The 22,070-nt window shown below is 41.1% G+C and overlaps 1 protein-coding gene across 3 annotated transcripts in view; it reads right to left on the bottom strand.

The window, feature by feature from the left end:
* The window catches only part of slc9a5 (solute carrier family 9 member A5), a 231,314-nt gene that overhangs the window by 12,580 nt on the left and 196,664 nt on the right, over positions 1–22,070 (bottom strand). Inside the window, exons 14-16 of one of the 3 annotated variants that reach the window (XM_073069868.1) lie at positions 17,686–17,758; positions 9,407–9,544; positions 329–527 (exon numbers count right to left, since the gene is read on the bottom strand). In XM_073069868.1, the coding sequence (XP_072925969.1) occupies positions 331–527; positions 9,407–9,544; positions 17,686–17,758 (408 nt within the window). In that variant the 3' untranslated portion in view covers positions 329–330. The remainder of the gene's footprint in view (positions 1–328; positions 528–9,406; positions 9,545–17,685; positions 17,759–22,070) is intronic. The other 2 variants (XM_073069866.1, XM_073069867.1) reach the window with 2 other exon arrangements.

Below are 22,070 nucleotides of genomic sequence, written 5' to 3'. Positions count from 1 at the left end.
AATATTTTCAATACAGCACAATGAAAAGGTGAATGCATACTATCTCACTGGACCTGTTTACAAACCACGAGTGAAGGCTTTCATTTGCAATTAGCAGAATATTTGAGCAATCTGTATACATAACATCAGATTCAATGCCTCTGGGAATTAAATTGCATCTGCCTTTAATAGCCTGCTTAAACAGAAAAAAAAATATGCAAACACGCTCTACTTTTGATATTGACTATTGAAGTTTGTCTCAGAGTTGAAAAAAAAAGGCAAGTATTCCAGATTGAGGAAAAGAAAGGAGGACCAGCAGCAGAAAGTAATCGATAACTGCATTATTTACTGTTAATTGCTGTGTTGTTCTTTTGCTTCAGAGGCCATTTGTGGGTCTGCTGAATTAATTTTGAGCTCGTGGAGATGAATGTATCCAGGCCGCACTAGCTGAGCACTCTGTGAAAGGATGGGTTCATCGTTTTGAAATTTCCAAGGTGGATCCTTCTTGCAAATCTCCGATTCTGTGCCATCAGTGATTTGACTAGTGACTAAAACAAGACGTGAGTTATCCTAAAAAGAACTTAACATTAATAAATAAAATGTGAGGCCTATTATTTGACTTAAAACAAAAAAAAGCAACATTAATTGATGGCTGTGGTATAAAACTGCAAAGGAGCTAAATTGGAAAGTGAGAATGAGTATGCTGGAATAGGGAAGCATGAATAAACTGTCTCCTTTTGTCATGGCATTAGACTCACACAAAATGTATGCTCCAATCTTAAGGTTTTGTTAGGTTTAACTGGATTATTTATCCCTTCAGCACATATCTAAGAGGTCAAATCTCATAGGTGACGAGCAGCACATGAAGCCAGAAGGAGTGGATGAAAGCTATGATCTTGTTAAAGAGAACCACCATGTGGCTGTACCAAATGGTGGCAAGTCATTCAAAAAGTCTGAGAACTTTTTGGAAGCCACGGCAGATCACAAGTGAGACAGGGCAGCCTGACCTTCAGACGCTCTTCGGAAGGCCTTAGTAAGGGCAAGGATAGAAATTCTATTCCCACACAGATTTGGAACCTCCCTACGAGATGGGAGGAAGGAATAACAGTGGGACCAATGTCAAGCGGAAGGATCCAAACACATGTATGTATTAGCATTCACAAGTGTGGTCATGGATTGTGTAATCATCACCAATTCCCATTTCTCAAAAAATTGTACCACAATTTGAACCAACAGTTTCTGTCCATCAAGGCTGTGACCTAACATTTCGATGCCTTCTTCTGGCCCCTGCCCCCTTGCCAATTTCACATGCTTACCTTTACTCCAAATTCCATTTTCACATCTCGCAGATTTTATACTTTGCCAGTTATTCAGTTACAACAGACTAGATAAGGCATTGCCCAGAGATGAGTGAGCTAGCAATTATCAGAGTGCCATTCATTGCTGGAATGTCAGGCACTGTCTTTGGACAGCAGCAGCAGAGATGTTGGGGATGATGAAATATTCAAACACAATGCTCCTTCTTAATTCCTTCTCCTTTCTTCGTCAGGCAAGACAGCTTTGCTGGCCCTGGAGTGTCTGTTGCAGGGAGTGGCAGTGGGTAAGTGACTGGACTAATATCTACAATTCTGGACTGCTGAGCTTGAAACATGATTTACATCCCCCTTGAGGACTCAAAGCATGTAGTGTACTACACCCACGAAGGGTCGCAGTCCTTGAAACACAGTCGAGGGTACAGAGGAGATTTACCCTTGCTGCCTGGACTAGAGGGCATATCTAATGAAAATGGGTTGAGTGAGCTCAGGAATTTCTCTTTAGAGCTTAGGAGGATGAGAGGTGACTTGATGGAGGTGTACAAGAAGCAACATAGGGTGGATAGCCAGAGACTTTTCCCCAGAGCAGAAATGGTTAATATAAGGGGATATAATTGTAAGGTGATTGGAGGAAAGTATGGGGATTGAGGGGAGGGGATATCAGAGGCAAATTATTTACACGGAGATTGGTGGGTGTGTGGAATGCCCTGCCAGGGATGTTAGTAGAGGCAGATACATGAGAGGCATTTAAGAAACTCTTACAAAAAGGTGGGTTATGTAGGGAAAGCGTTAGATTGATTTTAGAGTAGGTTAAAAAGATGACAACATTGTGGGGCAGGTGGTCTGTACTGTGCTGTAATGTTCTATATTCTTATGGCCAATTTGGATATCAATGACCACCTCCTGTGAAAGCATAAATGTACAAAAATGCTATGCAGAAATGACGATGCAGCTACACCAAAGGACACATGAGAAGTATCCATCCTTTCTCTACAAATGTTGTGTAGTTTCTGATTTTGCTGTGGGTTTCCCACAACTGACGTCCTTGGGTTTTCAGTGAACAATGACTGCCAGGCCTATGCAAAGTGCTAAGGACTGTGCAGGTGCCAAGTAAACCCATGCACGTGGCTTCACGGTGTGCCTGGAAACCTTCAAAATGGAATGCAAGTAGTGGCTGGCTCCATTTCTATACTTGCAGACCCAACCATCACCCAGTATCTGTGTTGAGAATGACAACACATTGTTTACGGAGCACATGCTCTCTTGTCACTGCTACGATCGGGGAGAAGGTACAGAAGTCTTAGGTCACTCAACCACCTTGTTCAGTGACAGCCATTAACCCAGATCCATCAGGCTCCTGATACAGGTTGGATAGTTTCACTCATCTCCACTCTGAACTACAGACTCACTTTCAAGGACTTTACAACCAGCGTTCTCAGTATTATTTAATTATTCTTCTGCACATTGGTTGTTTGTCAGTCTTTATCTATTGTATTTATTTGTTCTGTAAATGCCTGCAAGAAAATTAATCTCAAGGTAGTAAATGGTGACATACATATATTTTGATAATAAATATACTTTGATGGAGAAGTGTGTGTCTGTGTAGCTGCCTCCTTCAGTGCAGTTTCATTGTATAGCGTTTTTCATGTGTTTATTTGTTCACAGGAGGTACGCATCACTGAAAGTGCTAGCATTTACTGCCTTTTCTTAATTGCCCATGAATGGGTCTGGAGTCACATATAGTCCAAAATGCACAATTCATTCTCTCTATGGGATTTTATAATATTTCCATAGTTTCATTGCTACTGTTATTGAGAGCTGCTTTAAAAAAAACTTTGATTGTTAATTATTACTAGAATTTAAATACCCCATAGCTACTTGGACAAAGGAGCACCCTTGTCACCATGTAGGCACACTCTGGTCTGGACTGGTGGCAGGAAGACTACGGCATGATGAAAATGTTGTGAGATCTCCCCAGACTGACCACAAGGTCACACATGGTCTAAGCACTCACTGACTGGGTATTGAAAGGCTGAAACTAGTGGAGGGTGGAGTACACTCTGGAATCCCACATGGAGCTCTCAGGTTGACATGGATGCCATCAACTGCACCCCAAGGAAGCCCACAGAAATGATCTTTGTAAAGCTATCCAAAATAGAGGCCAGTTGTGGCAGGAATTGTATGCTATAACAGGCTACAAAACAAAGTTAGCCAGCATTGAGAAAACTGCATCTCTTCCTGACAAATTCAACACAGTCTACAGATGTTCTGAACAGAAAGGGGGTGCGGAATGAACCATCACCACCCACTTCAACAGCATTCACTCTACCTGTTACCACAGTCACCTTTGCAGACATCAAATCAATCTTCTGCCGAGTGAACGTGTGGAAAGCATAGAGGCAGAATTATGTCCCTGGCCATGTCTTCCAATACTGTGCAGCTCACTTGGTGGGGATATCTGCAGACCTCTCCCTTTTTCAGTCTGAGGTTCCCACCTGCCTTAAAGATTACTATCATTTTGGAACCTAAGAAAAATAACGTAATGTGCCTGAATGATTACTGCACATAGACACTTACATCAATAATCATGGAGTGCATTCAGAGGTTGGTCTTGGCTCCAACTCCGAGCACCCAGAGAACCTTGACCTACTGCCTCATGCTGAAACAAGTCCATGGCAGATGCCATCTCCCTGGCTCTATACTTATCTTTGGAGTATCTGGACACTTATATACCTATGTTAGATTATTTTTATTAACTACAGCTCTACTTTCAATACCATAATTCTTAGCAAACTCATCTCCAAACTCCTAGACCTAGGACACAACTCTTCACTTTGAAACTGCATCCATGACTTCCTGACTGCAATCGGTAAGGATAGGCAGCAACACAGGAGATTTCCCTATTTTTGAATATGTATCCCCCACCAATCTCAAGCAGACAGTCTTCACCACATCCATAATGTCTATCCCTAATCTGGAAAGAGCCCAGAGTAAAAAAAATGGTGGCCCAACATCATAATAGTGACAGGCAGGATAGTCTTTTTATACAGTTGTTATGTGGGACCATTATTGCAGGTCCTGGTCAGTAACTCATTACTTCAGTGAAGTGTTCACAGGCATTATTCATCACCGACATGCAATCGGACAACTGTTGTTGATAATAAAACCTTTTGCTCTTCATTCTCCCAGTAGATTCCCCTCTCCTGGTGTTCTGTCTTTTTTCTTTGATCAAAGTACATTACTATCAAAGTATGTAGACTATATCAACACCACAAAATGCTGGAGGAACTCAACAGGTCAGGCAGTATTCATGGAAATGAATAAACAGTCGATGTTTCAGGCTGAGAGACTTCTTCAGGACTGGAAAGGAGGAGGGAAGATGCCAGAATAAAAAGGTAGGGGGAGGGAAGGGGGATAGCTAGAAGGTGAAGACAGTTGGTTAGGAAAGGTAAAGAACTGGAGAGGAAATAATCTGATAGGAGAGGAGAGTGGACCATAGAAGAAAGGGAAGGAGCTGGGGACCAAGGGGGAGGTGATAGAGAGCAGAGAAGAGGTAAGAGGCCAGAGTGGAGAATAGAAGGAGGAGGGAGGGGGAAGGATTTCTTTTAACCAGAAGGAGTAGTCAATATTCTAGCCATCACATTGGAATGTCACATCTGGCTATCCAGATGGACTTAAAGTGTTGCTCCTTCACCCTGAGGATGGCCTCAGCTTGGAACAAGAGGAGGCCATGGAGCAACGTTTTGTAATAAGGATGGGAATTGGAATTAAAATATTTTGCCACCAAAAAGTTCCACATTACACAGTTGGAGCAGAGGTGTTTCATTAAGTCATCCCCCAATTTGAGACAGGACTCACCAATGTAGATGAGGCTGCTTCAGGAGCACTGGACACAATGGATGACCGCAGCAGATTCACAGGTAAAGTGTCGTCTACCCTGGAAGGATTGTTTGGGGCTGTGAATGGACTTCAGGGAGGAGGTGAATGGATAGGTGTAGCATTTTGTCTGCTTGCAGAGATAAGTGCTAGGAAGGCGATTAGTAGGGAGGGACAAATGGACAAGGGAATCATGGAGGGATGATCCCTGTGGAAAGTGGAGAGAGGGGAAGATGTGTTTTTGATTTCTTTGGAGATGGCAGAAGTTACGGAGAATGATGTATTGGGTGCGGAGGCTCATGGGAAGGTAGGGTAAGCACGGGAGGAACTCTATCACAGTTAAGGCAGTAGGAAGATGGGGTGATTGTAGATGTTAAGGAAATGAAAGAGATGTAGGTGAGGGCAGCATCTATGGTGGGGCAAGAGAAACCCTGAGCATGGAAGGAGGAAGACATCTCTGATACCCTGGAAAGCCACATCCTGGGAACAAATGTGGCAGAGACAAAGGAACTGAGAAAAAGGAATAGCATTTTTACAGGAGACAGAGTGGAAAGAGGTATAGTCAAGACAAGTGTTGGAATCAGTAGGTTCATGAAAGATGCTGGACGACAGAAAGCAGCACCAATGCAGTCAATGTAACGGAGGAAGAGCTGAGGAGCATTACCGGGAAAGGCTTGGAACATGGACTTTTCTACATAGCCAACATAATGGCAGGCATAACTGGGGCTCATGTGGGTACCCATGGCTACACCTCAAAAGTGGGAGGAGCCGAAGGGAAAATTGTTGAGGGTGAGGACTAATTCTGCCAGAAGGAAGAGGGTAGTGGTGAAGGGAAACTGATTGGTTGTACACCATATACAACCTCGAGATTCATCTTCCAGAAGACAGAGAAACCAAGAAAAACCCCACACCACAAACACCGTCAAACATTCAACATCCAAAAATAAGAATAAAGCTTGCAAACAATAAAGAATATTAAAGCTCAGAGAAATGGCCAATGTTCTCAGGCAGGACAAAGGTGCAGTAGTTAATGAAAGTCCAAAACTCTGTCACCACTATCTCCAAAAACTTTTGTAACTTTCCCTACTTCTGACACTTCTCTCCAAACAGCTATTCCTTTAATTAATCACTTACAACTCAATGATGAGTCCTGATGATGGTTCTTTCCCTGAAACAGTGACTCTTTATACCTTTCCATGGATGATGCCTGACCTACCGAGCTCCCCCAGCATTTTGTGTGTGTCACCAACAAATCAATGATCTCTTTAAATTGTTTCAGAAAGGGGTTGGGGGTTTGTGGGAGGGGACGGTTAGACTTGGTTCTTCCTGCTTCTGAATATCGACATGGACTATGGGGATCACATCAGGACTTGCCCACTCTCTATTGGCAAGTGTGCCAGCTGGCTAGCCAATCTATCACACAGTCAGACTAACACCAAGAACTTGTCCTTATGATCTGCAGAGAAAAATGCAAGTATACAGTGGTGAGGCAATAGAAATGCAGAGTCCAGTTCTGCGGCCACAACACCAGATCAACCCAACAGTCGATTACTGTTTAGTGTCTGTTCCCAAAGGTAATCATAAGCAAAGTTAAAGTTCAGAATTGGTAATGCTTTGATTGCACCTCGTGGTCGATGTTTCAGACATGTTTGCACACACTGAAGCAAATGGTGAACCAGGAGCTTTTTTTCAGGTGATTATTTGTTGCTGTCATTACCATTTTGAAAATCTGACTACAGCACTGTATTTAGTTTTAACTAACATTGCAATCAATGCACAAGTGGTGACTTAACTAGTATTGCACTCTATCCCATCCTAACTTCCCTGCTCCTAAATTTGAAAGCTTTTGTTAATAATATCCCATTTGTGTCTTTTTAATGACTTTATTTATCTATTTTGCTCTCTTTAAGGATCTGTGCCTCCTTTCATATCCTGGAGTTGAATACATTTACTCTTGCCTTTTTGAAACTCCACAAATCCATGTAGTTTATCTTTGATTAGACTGTGCCTTCCTAAATTAAGGACTATAATGTTCCCTGGAATTGATTCCAATTGATTTAAGGGGCTGTAGTTAAACAACCTGACCTGGATTACTCTTTTTATCCATTTCTCATTTCCTTTCTAATAATACAACATTAGCAGTGGTCTACTCTTTTACAAAGGTGTTTGAATCTGACAGAGATTCAATTTGGCAATTTTATCCTTTATTAGTTTTGACATCCTGATTAATATTATCCAGGCCTGGAGATTTTTTTTCTTTTTAAAGATGCTGCTCTTTTAACACTTGCTGTGTTGCTATGCTTCACACTCTTCCTCCTGCATCATTCTCCTTAAAAAAGCATTCACAAAGTATCAAGAATTTTACAACTCTTGTTTCTTTCCTTTTGTTCCACATGAGCTCTAATCTGCTAATTAAATTTGCCAAGGACATTACATTGATTGGCCTAATTTCAAACAATAACAAGGTGGCTTACAAGGAAGAAGTCACCTCTCTGACACAGTGGTGTCAAGAAAACAACCTCTCCCTCAAGCTGGTTGTGGATTACAGGAGGAATGGAGACAGGTTAACCCCTATTGAAATCAGTGGATCTGGGGTTGAGAGGGTAAACAGTTATAAGCTCCTCAGCATCCACATCACCGAGGACCTCACGTGGTCTGTACACACCAGCTGTGTGGTGAAAAAGGCCCAACAGTGCCTCTTTCACCTCAGACGGTTGAGGAAGTTTGGTATGGGCCCCCAAATCCTAAGAACTTTCTACAGGGGCACAATTGAGAGCATCCTGACTGACTGCATCACTGCCAGGTATGGGAACTGTACCTCCTTTAATCACAGGATTCTGCAGAGAGTGGTGCGGACAACCCAATGCATCTGTAGTTGTGAACTTCCCATGATTCAGGACATTTAAAAAAAAGGTGTGCGAAAAGGGTCGAAAGGATCATTGTGAACCCTGAATCATCCCAACCACAATCTATTCCAGCTGCAACCATCTGGGAAACGGTATCGCAGCATAAAAGCCAGGGCCAACAGGCTCTGGGACAGCTTCTCTGACCAGGCCATCAGACTGATTAACTCACACTGATTTGAGTGTATTTCTATGTTACATTGATTGTTCTATTTACTATAAATTACTATGATTGCACATTGCACATTTAAATAGAGATGTAATGTAAACATTTTTACTCATGTATATGAAGGATATAAGAAATAAAGTCAATTCAATTCATGAAGTCTACCCTTTTAGTTCTTCAGAAGCCCTCTTTGCTTAGTGCTCTTCCTAATATATCTGTAAAATATCCACTAAGTTTCTTTGATTTTATCTGTTGCAGTTTCTGATGATTTCTCTTCATTTTACCAATTTCCCTTTTAATTTCACTCCTACATTTTTTTTATTTTAGTGGAGAATAGTATTTCAGAACAGATAAATTATATAATCCAGCTTCATAAACAAAATGCTGGTGGAACACAGCAGGCCAGGCAGCATCTATAGGGAGAAGCGCTGTTGACGTCTCGGCCCGAAACGTCGACAGTGCTTCTTCCTATAGATGCTGTCTGGCCTGCTGTGTTCCACCAGCATTTTGTGTGTGTTGCTTGAATTTCCAGCATCTGCAGATTTCCTCATGTAATCCTGCTTCATGACAGTTTGAACTCATCATCACGATCAGAAATTTACATAGTAACATGTCCTTATTAAAGGCCTACAACGATTGGATAAATGGATAATTTTGCCTCTAACTGTTTGTGGATGTGTCTGTTACATTTGCTTGGTAGTAGATAATGTATTGTCTGAGTGTCTTGTTATTGAAAAGTGGGTTTAAACTGTGCTCTCACGCAGTCCAATTGGAAACTTGGCATTGCCGCTGCATGAGTCCTCCAGTACTTGAGAAATCTGGCTGGGAAAGGTTTATGGGTAATGTCAATTTCACAAAAGACGCATTCTTATCAGCACCTCCCATGAGCCAGATGAGCTTTTTCAGACCTCACTCTTACCTCTCAGCAGCCCCAAACATCAATCCCACTTTTCACTGCCTCGATTCCCATGTTGACAGTAATCATCTGCACTAATCTCCCCAGCGGGTGTCATTCTGGTTGCCAAGTGGAGAGAAACAAAGTAAAAATGATTCTGCAGGTCCTTCACACCTGACCTTGGTGGATTATTCATCCATTTCTATTCTCCCTTTGATGTTCCTTGTAAATATCAGAGCATGTATCTAATTTGGTTTTCAAGTCCATTTTGTACCTGAGATTTTTCTTTCTGGTAAATTCGCATCCCCTGTACATGCCATGAAGGTGATGCCCTCGTCATCCTCCTGCTCATTTATCTTCACAGGGTCATCCTTTTCCTCATCTTCAGAGTCAACTTCTACAAAAACTGGAACTAGGGTCAATAGAAAGGAAACATTAAATGCTCCAGTGTTCTGTACACCAGGAGAAAAATCATAATTTAGTCACTCATTTTTACCATGGAAAAAAAGAATAATTAGTGCCCCTTAACTGCTTCAATTACATATCACATCAGTGATAATTCTGCTGTTGTATGTCATGTGGGTGATTGTATTACCAGGAAGATGGAAATTTGGTGTTTAGCTGTCCAATGTTAGGAGTGTAGTAGAATGCAAGCACTGATCAAGAACTATGGGTCATGGAGGAATCAAATCATCAAACTTTATATCCTGACTGACATGTTGGAAGGTGTATAAAACTGCTATCAAATAAGCGTCAGACTCATCAATAATATTCTATTATGTGAACTAGCTGCAAATGCATTTACTTAAAGATGATCAATTAAAGTGAGCTTCAAGGGATACTGAAGCTGCACCCTCATCTTCTCCAGTGCCTGAGGAGGGAGGTGGAATCTGGAAAAATCACAGTATTAAGAGCAGAATTTTATCGATTGCTGCCAGTGATTCTGAAGGTAACTAGCAGTTTTGGCATTATAGAATTTGGGTAAATTTTCTGAATTTGACACTGAAGTTGACACTATACTCTATCACAGGGCTCCACATGGAGTCCAGCAATGGGATCCAGTCTTGTTGCACTTTTCCAGCATTGCACAAGAGAAGTACCTCGCCAGTCCAAACCGTGGGAGAGAATTAGAGATCCCATTCACTTAGATGGGGATCCTAAACCTGTGGAATAGTGCAAGTCACCACTACACATTTTATAAACAAGAGAAAATCTGCAAATGCTGGAAAACCAAGCAACACACACAAAATGCTGAAGGATCTTAGCAGGCCAGGCAGCATCTATGAAAAAGAGTACAGTCAATGTTTCGGGCCGAGACCCTTCGGCAGAACATATTTTATGTTAAGTTAATGCTTTATATGAAGAGTTTGGTTGAGCTTTATTTTGGTAATTATTAGTTTAAATTATTACAACATCTACGATTGTCACACCTTCATAGATTTGACACAAAAGTGCTTCACCCTTGGCTTTTTGTTGTCCAGAGGGTTTCAGTGAAGTTTCTCAGATACATATTAGTTGACATCTGCTCAAAGATGAGATCTTGCTGCACAATTTTTAGGTAGCAGAGATATCGCTACATAATTCACAGGTGCTAAAGGCCAAAGGAATGGCATCCAGTACCTACAGAAGGGATGGCAGAACATAATTCTGGGCAGCAGGCAGTGTCCATTAAGTTCCAGTATTTCCTCCTTCATGAACACTTCACTATGGATTAGGAAAGTTTAAAAGAATTCCTTCTAAAACATTCAAAACTTCTGAGGTTTTGCTTGCTACTAGCCATTGCTTCAAATAATAATTAGGTTGAATACTGCACCCTCATTGTATAACCATTATATGTGAATCTGCAATCTTTTATCACAGAACTGAGCCCTCTTTTTTGCCTGGTATATTTATAATGACTGTTCTTGAAGAAGGCTGATACACATGCTTAAATTATAAGCTTAAATAATTATCATTCATTAAAGCTTCTCCTTTAACAAGTTCAGCCAACAACTTGCTAACAGTCACTGTAATTCCAACATGTGGAGAAACCTCATTCTTTATGGATGAGAAAATGTGGATCTGTTGCATACGGTATTTTTAGACCTGTCACGGCAATGGCTTTTGCTGAAAGATGAAGATTTCAATAATAGTGTACAACAGGGCTTTGACTGCTATCCGAAATCAAAATGAGATGTCAGCTAGTCAATGACATCAATTTTAAAATGGGTTGAATACTGGAAAAGGCTACTTTTGACGATTATTAGGACATTCTTTATAGAAAAAGGAATCCATATTCATAACAGAAACGATCTGGAATTGTTATGGATAGAACATAGAACAGTATGTAGAACAAGATGGACCCTTCAGCCTAGGATGTTGTGCTGAACTTTAAACCTTGTCCCTTCCTTCCTACATAGCCTGTAACCTCCCATCTTTCTTTTATCCATGTGACTATATATCTTTTATATGTCCCTAATCGTATCTGCCTCTACCACTTCCCCTGGAAGTGCATCCCAGGCACTTACCACTCTCTGGGCAAAAGAACACCTCTGACATCTTCACTATACTTTTCTCCACTCACCTTAAAATTATAGTTTCTTATATTAGCTCTTGCCATCCTGAATTTTCCTTCCACCCATTTCTTCTATAATTTTATACACTTCTATCAAGTCGCTGGTCATCCTCTTTTTCTCTAAAGAGAAAAGCCCTAGCTTGCTCAGCCATTCCTAAGACATGTTCTCTAATTCAGGCAGCATCCTGGTAAATATCATCTTCACCCTCTCTTAAGCTTTCACATCCTCCCAATGATGAGGTGACCAAAACTGAATACAATACTCCAAGTGTAGTCCAACCTGACTTCTACAGAGGTGCAAAATTACCTCGCAGCTCCTGAACTCAATCCCCCGACTGATGAAGGCTAACAGACCAAATGCATTCTTAAGCACCCTATCAACTTGCACAGCAACTTTGAAGGATCTAAGGATGTGGACCCCAAACCCCACTTTTCCTTCACACTGCCAAAAATTCTGTCATTACCCTAGTATTGTCTCATTAAGTTCAACTTTCCATTGCGCTTTTCCGTACTGAGCTCTATTAGCCACGTCTCAGACCAGCACAGCAATCTATGCTCAGTTGTAACCTACAACAAGCTTCTATACTATCCATAATTCCACTGTTCTTTGTCATCTACAGATTTACTAACCCACCCTTCTACTTCATCATCCAAGTCATTTATTAAAACCACAAAGAGCAGGAGTACCAGAACATTTTTTTCATTTTAAATCTATTTTTGATTTTAAAAATATATAAAGACAAATACAAATCAGAGGAGAAGTTATATCAAATACATATTTCAATAAAGGTACAAGCATGAAAAAAAGAGTATACACCGTCAAAACTGATTTTCTTTTTTTTTGTGCTTGTACCTTTATAGGAGTACCAGAACAGATTCCTGCAGCTCAATCACCTCCAAGCAGAACATGCGCCATCTAATACCACCCTCTGCCTTCTGCGGGCTAGCCAATTCCAAATTCATGCTGTCAGGTTTCCATGTATCCTGTGCTTCATGACTTTCTGGATGAACCTTATCAAAGGCCTTGCTAAAATCAATATGTACCACATCCAATGCTCTGCTGACTTCAATTTACTTTGATATTTCCTTGAAAAAGTCAATCAGGCTCAGAATGCATGTCTGTCCCACACAGAACCATGTTGATTACCCTTGATGAGACCATGATTCTCCAAATGCTTGTATATCCTGTCCCTAAGAATCTTCTCCATTAGTTTGCCCACCACTAACATATGACTCAGTGGTCTTTCATTTCCATCTTTATCCCTATTACTTTTCTTTATCAGTAGGATGCTTGCAAACTGTCCTGAATTGACCGGGATTTGGAGAGGGGGTGTTGAGCATAAAGTTTCTCTCTATGCTGATGACTTATTACTCTTTCTCTCAAATCCGTCTACATCCTTACCTCTAATGTTTTCACTTCTTGACCAGTTTAGCCAGATCTCTGGCTATAAACTTAATTTACATAAGAGTGAACTTTTCCCAATTAATAAAGAAGCACAAGAACTAATATTTCGTGATCTCCCTTTTAAAGTAGTCCATAATCAATTTACTTATCTTGGAATTACAGTCACAAGGAAGTTTAAAGATCTCTTTCGTGAAAACTTTGTCAATCTTTCATATGCTATAAAACAGAGTCTGGTACAATGGTCACCTCTATCTATGTCTTTGGTAGGTCGTATTAATGTTGTTAAAATGTATGTTCTCCCCAAATTTTTATACTTATTTCAATCTATCCCAATTTTTATTCCTAAATCTTTTTTTGATTCCTTAGACTCTATTATTTTGTCATATCTGTGGCAGAATAAGTGCTCTAGAATTAATAAAATCCACCTCCAAAAATCTAAAAAAGAGGGTGGCATGGCTTTACCTAACTTTCGCTTATATTATTGGGCAGCTAATATACGTTGTGCTACCTTCTGGTCTTTCTTCCACGGCCAACCCGAGTGCCCTAACTGGGTGGCAATGGAGTTGAGCTCCACTAAAGAATTATCTATATCTGCACTTCTTGGCTCTGCACTCCCTAGTAGTCTGCCCAGATCAATAGCTAATCCTCTTGTTAGACACACTTTGCGTATATGGGCTCAGTTTAGGAAATGCTATGGTTTCCAGGGGTTTTCCGTTTCTAGCCCTGTCGCACATAATCACCTTTTTTTTACCTACTACATACGATTCAGCATTCCATGTTTGGTATAGGAAGGGCATTAGACATTTTGAAGATCTTTTCATTGATAATCGCTTCGCTTCTTTTCAGCAGCTCTCTGTTAAGTTCAACCTGCCTAACGCTCACTTTTTCAGATATCTCCAAATCCGACACTTTATTGCTCCTTTAATTCCTAACTTTCCTGAAATGCCTGCGAAAAATGCTATGGACCTATTTCTTTCCATCAATCCACTAGGTAAAGGTTTAATATCAATTATCCGAGATAAACTAGCAGCCTTATGACGGGCCCCTGTGGATAAAATTAAAATGGCCTGGGAGCAGGATTTAAATATCTCCTTATCCGAGGAGAGCTGGGACTCAGTTCTCAAATCGGTTAACTCAACTTCTCTTTGTGCTCGCCATTGCCTTTTACAGTTTAAGATTGTTCATAGAGCCCATATGTCTAAATCTAAACTATCTCCATTCTACCCTGGCATTAGTCCACTCTGTGATAAATGCAAGAGGGGTGTGGCCTCTCTCATCCATATGTACTGGCTCTGTCCTAGCTTGGAGAAATTCTGGAAAGATGTCTTCACTACATTATCGGGTATTCTGAATCAGCACCTAGAACCAAACCCCTTAATTGCTCTGTTCGGTTTTTGGGGCGAGACAGATTTATGTCTGGGTCTGACCAAATGCCGAATATTATCCTTTGCCTCTCTCCTGGCTAGACGCTTGATCCTCCTTAGATGGAGAGATGTTGCCCCGCCCACTCATGCACAATGGCTTAACAACATTATGGCCTGCTTGGACCTTGAAAAAATTCATTATTCAGTTCTTAATTCGGATCTAAAGTTCCATAAGGTCTGGGGACCTTTTATCGAGTACTTTCATAACCTTCCTCTTGACTAGGGGTTTTGTTTTTTTTCTTCTTCTTTTCGGTCCCTTGCTTTCAGCTCCCTTTTTTTCTGGTAGTAGGCATTATTATCCTCTGTTGCTAAGTGTATTCACAGTCTGGGAGTTTGACTGTTCTGACTTATACTCTCTATATTGAGTTGCGGTTGGTCTGGAGTTGTTTTTTTTCTTGTGTTGTGGGGCTTGGGGAGGACACTAAGCTTACTTGTCTTTAATTTAGGTGCTTTTTTGTTAAATTCTCTTCCTTTGTAGCATATTATTATTGTATGCTTAATTTTGCACTGTATTAATGCTCCTCATTGGGATTTGGGGTTTTTAATTTGTAAAATGTTTTGAAAAACTAATAAAAAAATCAAAAAAAAAATCAGTAGGATGTTTGCTATTCTCCAGTCCTCTGAGACTATCCCTTGGCCAGTAAGGACACAAAGTTATTGTCAATGCTCCAGCAATCTCTTGCCTCCCTTTTGTAGTAACCAAGGGTAGATCTCATCTGGCCTCAGGGACTTATCTATCCTAATGTTTTCCAACACTGCCTCTTTCTTAACACCAGCAATTTATCTTGGTCCTTGGGGAAACCTGAATTGCAAAAAGTCTTTGTTCAATTGTCATTTTGGTGTTGGATAGTACATTAATTGCAAGTGAAGCACGCTCTGTAACTCCTCCTTCAATAAAACAAAGCTTGTAGAGGGCATTAGTTTTTCACATTTTCAAATAATGACACTAAATACAGAAAAACCTATTTCATAAATGTTAATCAAAGTAGAGGAAAGGTCTGGCCATCAAGGTGCTGGTTGAATAGAATAGCAAAATTAACTTCTATTAGTTATAGAAAAGACACCTTAAACTGATTGGAATGATTTTTTTTCTCCACTTCCAAATCTCCATTTTGATCTGACACCATATTTTTGATAAAATCCTTTTAATATACCACATATATATTTTACAGTATTTCATGACATTTCTGTGTGAGTGATCTACACTAATGATTTAAATAAAGTGACTTGATGTACTGTTACCATAGTTGTTGATGTAGTAAAATAGGTGGGTTAGCAAATTGAAAGGAGAGAACAATGGTTTTCAGAGGAATAGAGAAAGATTATGTGTGTGGGCAAGAAGTTGGAAGATGCAGTTTAACGTGGGAACATATGGTTTAATGTTATCCACATAGCATGGAAGAATGAAAAAGGAAAAAAAAAATCATTATATGAAACTACAGAATGCTGTGATACATTGGGATCCAAATACATGAAACGCAAAAAGTCAGCATACAGAAATTAGAAAATCGTATGGAATATTGACTTCTATTGTAAAGGGTATAAAGTATAAAAGCAGCTAAGCTTTAGTGCATTTTTACAAGGCACCGGCAAGAACATATCTGGAACACAGCACAATATTTGGTGAGGACATTCTTGGAACACAGTACAATTCTGGTCTCCATATTTAAGGTAGGCTATACTTGCATTGAAGGTAGTGCTGAAAAGGTTCACTAGATTGATAGCTTGGCCAAATGTGTTAAGATTTGAAGAAAGATTGAGCAGATTAGTTCTGGAGTTCAGAAAAATATGGAATGATCATACTGAAATTCATGAGGGGGTTGAGAGGAAGAATATTGAGAGGAAGTTTCCCCTAATAAGGGCATCTAGAATAACAAATTGTCCATTTAAAATGGTGATGAGGAACCTCTTCTCTTACAGGCTCATTACACTTTGGAATTTTCCACTGCGGTGGGCTGTCAAGGTGGATTCATTGATTTTATTCATGGTGAAGACTGATGGACGAAATGATCTGCAAGGGAATCAAAGAGAGGCAGCAGGAAAGCACTGTTTTAGTCAAGACTATAACAGCCATAATTTTATAGAACGGTAGAACAGGCTTGAAGAGCCATTTGGCTAAATGATTCTCATCCTCTCATATCCTACATGGATAACAAGAAAATGTTGGCTATCTACAGAATATATTGAAAGGTATTCTCATCCAAAAGAAAATATGGGATGATAGTTACTTATCAATAAGAATTTGGCCAAGACCTTCACTCAGTTATAATGCCAGAGGTAGGAACAATTGTTACAGAACTTATACAGAATTTGAAACGATGTGAAATACTTGACGTACATTTGAAAGGAATTTAACTTTAACTGAGTTTCAGATTTGGAAACTGGTGTCTATACTCTTAAGATTTGGAGTAGTGAAGGCATTCAACTTTCCAACATATATTGTGTGCAAATTCAAAACCAAGTCTTCTTGCATTCTCAATTGTAACAACAAAATCTTGGTATGTTGTGTGCCCATCGATTAGTGCTTTGGACTTGAAAGGCTTCAGCTTCTTGTGAGAAAACAAGAAGTTCATTCTTGTTCATTCCAAAGTTCATTCTGTAATAAATATTGTACTGTATAATAAACATTAGTTTAATCCTGTGGTCTTAAAATACAATGTTAAAATTTCAAGTTTACCTTCAGTCACTCTTGAAGGAAATGAGATCAAGAACAGGTATGTTAATGCTGAGTTCAAATTCTCTCCAGATGTTGGATTATTCTTCAGGCAATAATTGACTTAAGTAGGTCAAGGATCCTGCAAGTCTTTAGTAATGTTTCTACTTCTGGAGAGATAGACCTGGGTTTGTTTCAATGAATCTTTTCTCAAGTCAGATACTAAAATAAATGGTTTGGAGTTAAGCAGCCTTGTCCATTAAAATAGACTCATACGTTCTTATTACAGACCCTGAACTATATATTTGGGATATATTTAATTACAAATGTCACCTACTAGTTTATTGGTTCCATTTAGTGAAGGTGCATTGTTGATCATCCAATCCCACCATGAGAAAATTAAGGAAAATGTTTCAATGATTAATATCTTGAGTTCAAATATACACATAGGAAGATCATGTGCAGGGAAAAAATGCATTGTTAAATTGTAAGTGAGTTAATCAATTACAGAACTTACTTGTATCGTGCCAGCTGACATTTCTCCGCAACTTATCATTAGGTACTTGGCCATTTGCACCTTCGACATTTCTCTGTGGGAAACCACATCAAAGCACTCAGTAATACAGATGGATAGCTAACTTTTCTGAGCTCAACTATTTAACCTGTAAATTGAAAGCTCGATTCTATTCATTTGTTGCACCATATGCATAAGAAACTTTAAACAAACAAGCTTCAGATGGATGTTTTATTTGTTAGAGTCTTATTAGTCAGTCATAGAGCACTACAGCACAAAAGCAGGCCATTTGACCCATCTAGTTCATGCTGGACTATTATCCTGCCTAGTCTCATTGGCCTGCACCTAGAGCTCAACCCTCCTTACCCCTCCCATCCATGTATTTATCCAAACTTCTCTTAAATTTTGAAAGCGATCTCGCAGCCACTACTACCACTAGCAGCTTGTTCCGCACTCACATCACCCTCTGAGTGAAGAGTTATCACCCTTTCACCTTTAACTTATGAGCTCCAATTCTAGTCTTACCCAATCTCAATGCACTCAACCTCAGTGGCAAAAGCCTGTTTGCATTTACCCTATACCGTATTTCTATACAATTACCCCTCATAAGTTTGTATCAAATCTCCCCTCATTCCCCTACCCTCCAGGGAATAAAGTCTTAATCTATTCAACCTTTCCAAATAACTCAGCTCCTCTAGTTCCAGCAATATCCTTGTAAATTTTCTCTGCATTCTTTCAATCTTATTGATATCCTTCATGTAGGTAGGCAACTAGACTTCCAACAATACTCCAAATTTGGCTTCATTAACATAATATGCAATTTTAATATAACATCCTAACTCCTGTACTAAATACTTCGATGTTTATACATTGGCCTTTATAGGCCAATGTGCCAAAAGCTTATTTTATGACCCTATCTACCTGAAGTATTGCCACTTTCAAGGGATTATGGATCTACTGTTCCCAGTTCTCTTTGTTGTACTGCCCTCCTCAGTGCCCTGCTGGTCACTTTGTAATCTCTGCGCTGGTTTGTCCTCCCATGTTGACCATCCCTAATCAAGCCCTGTCTATTCAAATATTTACCAATCCTGTCTCACAGAATACCCTCCAATAATTCACCTGCTACTGGTGTCAGGCTCACCATTCTATAATTTCAGGACTTATTCTTAGAATATTCTTAGAACAGAGAACAGCACTAGCTGCCCTCCAGTGCCTCACCATGGCTAAGGACACGTTAAACATCTCTGCCAGGGCCCCTGCAATTTCTGCACTAACCCCTGACAAGATCCAAGGGACACTTTGTCGTGCCCTGGGGACTTATCCACCTTAATTTGCCTCAGGGCAGCAAGCACCTCCTTTTCTGTAGCTTGTATTTGGACGATGACCTCACTACTGTTTGGCCTTGATTCTATAGACTCTGTGTCCATCTCCCAAGTAAATGCAGTTACAAACAATTCTTGTAAGATCTCCTCCCCCTCCCCCACCATCTCTCTTGGCTCCATCACAGATGACTACACTGATCTCTAAGTGAAGCAAAAGTATCCTTTTGCTCTTAACTACAAAAGCCCTTGGGATTCTCCTTCACCTTGTCTGGCAGAGCAAGATCATGCCTTCTTTTAGCCCACCTGATTTCCCTAATAGAAAATCCAGTATCATGCTCTCTCCAGCTGGGACCTCTATATATTGTTTAAGGAAATTTTCTTGAATATATCTGACAAACTCTATCCCTCCCAATCCTTGTGTCAATGTATGGAAATTAAAATCACCTACCATCACAATCTTACTTTTCCTGCAACTGTCTTCTAGCTCTCTGCAAATTTGCCCCTCTAAATCTGGCTGACTTTTGGGGGCTGTATAATCCCATTAAGGTGGTCAGTTCTACCCACATAGACTCAGTAGATGAGCCCTCTAATCTGTTCTGTCTGAACATTGTTGTGACATTTTCCCTGACTAGTAATGCCACTCTCCCCCTTTAAAACAACCGAACCCTGGAATATTGAACTGCTGGTCCTGCCCCTCCAGCAACTAAGTCTCACTAATGGCTGCAACATCATAATTCTACGTGCTGATTGATGCTCCTAAGCTCAGCTGCCTTGCCTATTGCATTGAAATAGGTGTACCTCAAAACATTAGTCCTACTGCTCAACCTTTTGTTTCCTGTCTTTGTATATAGATTTCACCTCTACATTCCCACAACTTCTCCAGTATCTGCTCTGGAACTCTGGTTCCCATTCCCTGCAACATTACTAGCAAACCTTCCTACAAAGAGCAACACACACAAAATGCTGGAGGAACTCAGCAGGCCAGGCGGCTATATGGAAAACAAGTACAGTTGATGTTTCAGGCTGAGACCCTTCGGCAAGACTGGAGAAAAAAAGCTGAGGAGTAGATTTTGGAAGGTGGGGGGGGGGGAGAGAAACACCAGATGATAGGTGAAACTTGGAGGGGGAGGGATAAAGCAAAATGCTAGGAAGTTGATTGGTGAAAGAGTCAGAAAGCCATGCAAGAAAGAAAAGGGCGGGGGGTGGGGAAGAGGAGAAGAGGAGCACTAGAGGGAGGCGATGGGTGGACCAGGAGATAACATGTGAGAGGGAAAGGGGATTTGGGAAATGATGAAAAGGAGGGTGGGTTTGGCATTGCTGTAAGTTTGAGAAATTGATGTTCATGCCATCAAGTTGCAGACTACCCAAATGACATATAAGGTGTTGTTCCTTCAACCAAAGTGTGGCCTTATCCCAACAGTGGAGGGGGCCATGGATGGACATATCGGAATGGGAATGGGAAGTGGAATTAAAATGGGTGACCACTGGGAGATCCCGCTTTTTCTGGTGGACGGAACGGTGAAGGGGTCTCCCAATCTATGTTGGGTCTCACCGATATACAGGAGGCCACACTGGGAGCACTGTACACAGTACATGACCCCAACAGACTCACAGGTGAAGTGTTGCCTCACCTGGAAGGACTGTTTGGAGCCCTGAATGGTGGTGAGGGAGGAAGTGTAAGAGCAGGTGAAGCACTTGTTCCGCTTGCAAGGATAAGTGCCAGGAGGGAGATCAGTGGGGAGGGACAAATGGACAAGGGAGTCTTGTAGGGAACGATACCTGAGGTAAGCAGAAAATGGAGGGAGGGAAAGATGTGCTTGGTGGTGGCATCCATTTGGAGGTGGTTGAAGTTTTGGAGAACTATGTGCTGGACGCAGAGTCTGGTGGGGTGGTAGGCGAGGACGAGAAGAACAGTTTCCCTGATAGCGTGGCGAGGGAATGGAGTGAGAGCAGACGTGTATGAAATGGAAGAGATGCGGTAGAGGGCAGCGTTGATGGTGGAGGAGGGGAAGCCCCTTTCTTTGAAAAGGGAGGACATCTCCTTCGTTCTAGAATGAAAAGCCTCATCCTGAGAGCAGATGCAGTGGAGTCAGAGGAATTGAGAGAAGGAGATGGAGTTTTTACAAGTAGCAGGGTGGGACTGTGAGAGTCTGTGCATTTGTAATAGGCATCAGCAGATAAGCTATCGCCAGAGATAGAGACAATCAGATCAAGAAAGGGAAGGGAGGTGTCAGAAATGGACCAGGTGAATTTGAGGACTCGGTGGAAGAAATCACTGAGTTCAGCACAGGTGCAGGAAGCAGCACCAATGCAGTCATTGATGTAGCGGGACGGTCACCAGTGCAGGCTTGCAACATAGACTGTTCCAAGTAGCCAACAAACAGGCAGGCATAGCTGGACCCATGTGAGTGCCTATGGCTACACCTTTTGTTTGAAGGAAATGCGAGGACCCAAAGAAAAATTATTTAGAGTGTGGACAAGTTCCGCTAGGTGGAGAAGAGTGGTGGTGGAGGGAAACTGGTTGGATCCGGTGTCCAGAAAGAAACTGAGAACTTTGAGGTCTTCCTGGTGGGGGATGGAGGTGTATAGGGACTGAACAGCCATAGTAAAAATAAGATGATGTGGGCCAGGGAACCTGAAATCCTTGAAAAGTTCAAAAGTGTGTGAGGTGTCATGGGTGTAGATGGGAAGGGACTGGACAGGGGGAGGGGGTATAAAACAGAGTTGAGGGATGCAGATGAGTTCAGTGAGGCAGGAACAAGCAGATATAATGGCTCTACCTGGACAAGCAGGTTTGGGGATTTTGGGTAGCAGGTAGAAACAGGAGGTGCGGAGTGCGGGAACTATGATGTCGGTGGCAGCGGATGGGAGTTTCCCCAGAGACAATAAGGTTGGCGATGGTGTGGGAACCCCCTTCCTACAAAAATATAGGACATTTATAGGACCTGAACTACAAAAGGACCAATTTGTTCAGCTCCCACTTTCCCTGTAAGAGAGCCCAAAGATCCAAAACTCTGAAGACCTCCCTCCTGCACCATTTCTTTAGTCTTGAGTTAAACTGCATTA

This window comes from Hemitrygon akajei, chromosome 17 (genome assembly GCF_048418815.1).
Source record: "Hemitrygon akajei chromosome 17, sHemAka1.3, whole genome shotgun sequence".
Classification (NCBI taxonomy): Eukaryota; Metazoa; Chordata; class Chondrichthyes; order Myliobatiformes; family Dasyatidae; genus Hemitrygon; species Hemitrygon akajei.
Note: the sequence above shows the minus strand (reverse complement) of the source record. Positions and strands in the feature narration are given on the sequence as shown.